A 5,659-nucleotide genomic window follows, 5' to 3' on the forward strand; every position below is an offset into this window, starting at 1 on the left:
GCCCGCTATTCCTCCCCTTGTCGTCCCGACGCGCTTCTAACCAATGCTGAACCCCCTCACGCTGACGGCCAATAGGGAAAGAGCTCGCTGTTCCGCCTCCCGCTCGCCCTTCAGCCAATGGGAAGGGACACTCCCCAAGGGACAACCGTGCCGTTGGCCGGACGGCAGCCCGTTCCCGGTGGGGGGCGTGGCCGGGAACAGTATATAAGGACCCACTGCGGCGGCGGTGCCATTTTGTTTAGCAGCACCTAGAGAGCGGCCGGCGGGAGGCAGCGGAGGGTTTCGGGGTTCGGACCAGAGCGGCCGGATGGTGAAATCCTCCCTGCAGCGGATACTCAACAGTCACTGCTTCGCTAGAGAGAAAGAGGGGAATAAAAGCACCATCATGCCCGCTGTGCTGAGCCTCAGTACCGGACAGAGCAGGTGAGGGGCCGGGGCCTCCCTCAGCCTTCGCACCGCTGGGCGCTGGCCGCCTCGTCCCTTTCCCTCAGGGCCCACCCTGATCCTCCTCCTTCTCGTCCCTCAGGCGCCGTCGCCTCCCCCGTGACCGGGGGGAGGGGAGCTCCGTGGCGGGTGGGGGAGGGGCGGCCCGCGCCGCCGCCTCAGCGCTGGGCGCTGCGGCCTGGCCTGCTCCCCCGCAGGAACGGGGGGGGGGGGGGACGGGGGGACGGGACGGGACATTTTTTTGAAGGCCCGAGGCGGCGCTTGGCAGTTGTAGGGCCGCTTACACCCCCCCCTCGGTCCGGCGTGACTCGCCGCCGTGCCGGGCCGCGCATCTCCCCTGAGTCGCCTCAGCCACCCGGCTGCCGCCCGCCCTGTGCCACGTTAGCTGCCGCCTGCCTGCGGGGAGAGCTCCCTTCGCATCTCCGGAGCTGTCATAACCCTGGGAGGAAGCCTTGAACAACGCGCAGCGGCCCCTGACGGGAGGCGGCTGCTCCCTAAGCCGCTCCCGAGCAAGTTCATGGGCTGAAAGGTGCTTGGAGACAAAAGCCGGGCTGCAGGCAGGGCCTGGAGGTGCCTTCTTCCTACCGGGGGAAAAAAAAAAACAACCCACAATTAAGCAAAGATATCAAAGGATTGAAAGCTGTTATCCCCTTATAAAAACTAATTGAGGGTACTGAGCCTAAAGTAGAATGTAAGAGTGTTAGAAGAGCTGTTAGTTTAAACAACGAAAAAATTAAACAATCCTGACAGATGTTGGGAAGAAAATCAGGGTGACTGGTGTATAGTGATGGAAGCTTAGGACGTCAGTCTGCCTTCTGTGAAGGAAGCCATGATTAGACCTCGTATGTGGACTACGAAATTTTTTTAGAAAGCCATTTTTATGCTTGGTTGCTGTTTAAAGGTTATTTTTTTCCCAAGAGGAGTCAGTGTGCACAAACACCACTCTAAAATATATTCTCGATTGCAAAGTGTAGGCAGCCTTCATTATGTACTGCCTTTCATCGGGGAAGAGGTGAAATTGTATAAAGGATTGCCACTGCACACTTCTGAGCAGGGTGCTTAAAGGCTTATTTGTAAGGGTAATTAGGAATGCGTAGCTCTACAGTGATTCTGAGATAAAATAAGTATCTAATGCTGGTACTGAAGAAAAGTGGCTCTCTTTCAAAGAGCCTAAAATAATGCATTGAACACTTATTTAATTGAGAGTGCAAATTTTAATTTTTTTAATAAAACTTGGCAGTTGCTGTGCTTACTAATGCCTTCCAGCACATAATATTTAACCTATATGACCATTCAGTGCCTTTCTGGTACGGAATATTCATCACAAGTTTCAAGCTCGTTAAAAAAATTAAACTCGTGCGAACTGTGCAAAATGGTGGATTATTTTGTACATGTTTATTCTGATTTGCAAATGGCTGCTGGCACTCACAGACAGGAGGATTGTGAAAATTTCCCTAAGGGCCTCGATTGCTGCATCTGCTGAGATGACGCAACTCGAGAGTGAGCCTGCAGGGTGAAGGATGGTGCAGAGGGAGGGGCCAGTCGCACAGCGCTTGCTCCTAGTACAGCAGAAGGCTTCTTCGCTTAAGCAGGCTTAGATGGATGGGGTGAAACTTAGCATGCGTCCAAGAAATCCAAGAACGTTCTTAAGCACTGAGCTTAGCCGAGCAGTGTGAAATTGCTCTGAAGAGTTCAGTAGAAAGGTTTGTAGGTTTTCAGCTCCTCAGGTGTGGTCTTGGAGTTAAAACTGGTGAGCTCATGAGCTCTGCGTGGTGAAAGCATTTGAGGTAGTGGCATCTGTGAGACTATTGGGTATAATTTTCTGACCTCAAGCTGAGAGTGCTGATGCAAAGGTCTAAGGTAATTAGGGCCGTATATCACGGCGGGGAAAAAGTGATCCCTGGCTTGTTGGGCCAGTGTACTCAGTAATTTAGGAGAACCAGGTAGGGGGGAGAATGTGATCTTGCGTATGTGATAACAGAATGGTTCTTCTCTTGGGATCAGGTCAAGCATACTGCTGCCATGGTATAGAAATACACCTTGCTCACTTCAAGCTGAAAGTATTTTCATCTCCAAGTTAGTCTTTCCCTCAGAATACTGCAGCAGTAGCTTTCCGACCCTTGTGGGTCTGGGTGCGAGGCAGCGCTCCTGTCCCTGGTCTGGAAGTTCCTTTGTCTTGCCACATCCCTAGGCTGCAGTGGGAGGAGTTCCCTTGGACTAGGTTTGGGTTTGTGTTGGGTTTTTGTTTTGGGTTTGTTTTTTTTTTTTTAAAATCTTGCCATCTGATCACTGTTTAAGACCTAGAATTCGCAGGGCTTCATCTAACACTGCCTGTTTGCCTCTCTAACTGTGATCCCTTTCTAGTTCCAGGGTTCCCTTCAATTGCTGTAGTAACCTGGGTCCGGGGCCTCGGTGGTGCTCCTGATGTCCCTCACCCACCCCTGAAGATCCCAGGTGGGCGAGGGGATAGTCAGAGGGATCACAATCTTTCAGCTAATTTATTTTATTCGGTGAGTATGAATAATGGATATAAACACCTTGCTGTGGTCAGCTTGAACGCATTTCTTGCCTCAGGCCTATTGGGAGTTATCCCTTCTCCAAAAAGAATTGGAAATAACTTTGCACATATTACTGCTGCAGGATAATCGGCTGAATGTAACAGAAGAACTAACATCTAATAACAGGACAAGAATTCTGAATGTCCAGTCAAGGCTTACAGATGCCAAACACATTAGTTGGAGAGCAGTGCTGAACAACAACAACCTCTATATAGAAATTCCCAGTGGTGCTCTGCCTGAAGGGAGCAAAGACAGGTAGGTAGAATAAAATGCAGCTGCCGTTTCATGTGCCTCCATCTTGAAGGCCTAGCAGTAGGGTGGAATAACGCTTTGCTGTTGTAGATGTTCGCTTCCATTGTTCTGAAAGTTGAAATCTAATTGTGGTGCTTGGTGCTCTTTTGTCAGAGGCTGCAACTAAGTCACCCTGGTTTGAGGGCGGCTCCTGCCTGTTTTGTCAGGCAGAACCACCCAGGAGGTCTGTGCTTTCAAGCTGTGTTCCCTGGTACTGGGTGGCTGCTTTTATCCACTGGAAACGCCAGCCTGGTTCTGAGTCTGTCGCTGCAGTTCTCCCTTCAGCTGCAACAGAAAAGCGTGTTTTCAGTGTTACTGAAGACCTAGGTTTCTGCCTCAAGTTAAACCCAGGGCTCAGGCATTTCCCGTTGGTGTGTCTCCAACGATGAGCCTCCTGGGCCTACGAGTTCACGTGCAGATTGGCTCTCGGGGCCTTGCTAGCTATTTCTGAAGGAAACGTTTGCTCATGTGCATTGAACACCTTGTATTTGTCTTGCAGTTTTGCAGTTCTTCTAGAGTTTGCTGAAGAACAGCTTCGAGTTGATCATGTGTTCATTTGTTTCCACAAGAACAGAGATGATAGAGGTAGGTGTTAACTCATCGCACTGTCTCTAGAGATGTCAGTGCAGTATTTGACGTTGGTTTTGGTGGATGCTCTAACTTGTACAGGAACAAATGGATGAAACCTGTTTTCTGCTTTTTTTTCCTAGCTGCATTGCTCCGTACTTTCAGCTTTTTGGGCTTTGAGATTGTGAGACCAGGGCATCCCCTTGTCCCCAAGAGACCAGATGCTTGCTTCATGGCCTACACGTTTGAGAGAGACTCATCAGAAGAAGAATAGATTGCAATGTTTGCCTCTTAGAGCTTTCTTGTTGTCTATAAAGATGATTCTGTAGAAATTTTGTCAACATCTATTACAGTATACATAACTCTATATGATGAAATGTTGTGACCAACTGCTCTGGTGGTGAGATGTTGAAAATTTCAGACTCCACATCTTTTTCTGGATTTGTGCGCATGTTGTGATTGTGCAAATAAATGCTCCCTCCAAATTAGCAGTATATTTCTTGAAGTTTAATATTGTGTTTGTGATACTGAAGTATTTGCTTTAATTCTAAATAAAAATTTATATTTTACTTTTTATTGCTGGTTTAAGCTGTTTAAGACTTGCACTCTGAAGAGATGGCTCTGGAACTGCCCCAACCATTAAAGCTGCAGGTGTGGAAAGGCGTTGCTCATTCTTTCCTTGACTGGAATTCATGGCTGTGATCTACCAGGACTTGAAATAATCCAGCAAAAGCCTACTTTTAGTGAAACAATTAGCAGGTTGTCCATGTCCACTGGTAATTAGGAGCATTGCATCCCTGCCCTGTCAATGTTTCATAGGCTACTTCAGGGCATGTGTTACTGGAAAGTCACAAGTGAAATGCTGAGAAGCGTGGCTCGCCAGTGCCTTTTGAGTATCAAATACACAATTTTGATACCTGAGGTCTCAGTGTTACCGGTAACAGCGGAGTCACGCTAGTGTGTGTTAAGCACGCAGGATGCCTCGACGAGTTCTTTGGCTGTGATCTGGGAAGGCTTGTGGTGCTTCCACAGCTAAAGGCTGTCATGGAGGCTGGGTGGCCTCCTGAGCTGGAGCTGCACCTCCACTGGGGAGACAGACTGGGGCTGAGGCCCTGGTCAAGCAGTGCCTGTTGTTGGGATCCATGGACATCTGTTAGTGTTCAGGATACTGAACAGGAGGGAAAATGGCTGCTTGTGTAGTGCTAGAACTAACAAAACTCGTGCTGAATTTACTAGAGAGAAGTCTCCGAAGGGCTGTGCTTCAAAGCATTGTATTTCAAATTTTTTCCAGTACTTAACACTTGTGGCTTTCCAGGCTTGTTTGGCACCATTTGAGCTGATTAGTCTTTCCTCTACAAAGCCTTGGAGCAGTGAATCCATGGGATGGGTTCTTTTACCAGCTTGTTACGCTCTGAGTCGGTGTAAATAGAAGCACGTGATCTTCTATGATTCTATGAAACTTCTATGACTCTATGATTCGTGAGCGCGTGCTCTGCCGGGGGCCTGGCATCCCCAGGAGCCTGGCTGTAGGAGCTCTGTACATTGTGAAATGTACGTGTGGGGGCCTAAGGATCACCCCGCAGGTCATCCCTGGGCGGATGTTCTGGGATAAGCAGAACTGGAATCGCATGGAATACACTCAAATGTGATCCCTGAAATTCTCTTCTCGGAGACACATCAGGGAACAGATCCTGTAGCAGGATCTGCAGCATGAAGTAACCCAGGAGGATGGCACCATGTTCCCAGAAAGCCTGCTGTTAAATTTGCAACGCAGCAGCGGGTGGATGTTCTGGGTGGTC

General features: G+C 49.0%; 1 protein-coding gene across 1 annotated transcript; it reads left to right on the forward strand.

Annotated features, from left to right (window-relative positions):
* Nucleotides 1–241: 241 nt before the first annotated feature.
* On the forward strand, nucleotides 242–4,436 carry OAZ1 (ornithine decarboxylase antizyme 1). The gene is given in 6 exon segments (XM_075723501.1): nucleotides 242–423; nucleotides 2,809–2,866; nucleotides 2,868–2,954; nucleotides 3,085–3,257; nucleotides 3,793–3,878; nucleotides 4,004–4,436. Coding segments are annotated over 6 exon segments (651 nt in total). The 5' UTR covers nucleotides 242–307; the 3' UTR covers nucleotides 4,135–4,436.
* The last annotated feature ends 1,223 nt before the right edge of the window (nucleotides 4,437–5,659 follow it).

Source organism: Pelecanus crispus, chromosome 20, assembly GCF_030463565.1.
Source record: "Pelecanus crispus isolate bPelCri1 chromosome 20, bPelCri1.pri, whole genome shotgun sequence".
Lineage (NCBI taxonomy): Eukaryota > Metazoa > Chordata > Aves > Pelecaniformes > Pelecanidae > Pelecanus > Pelecanus crispus.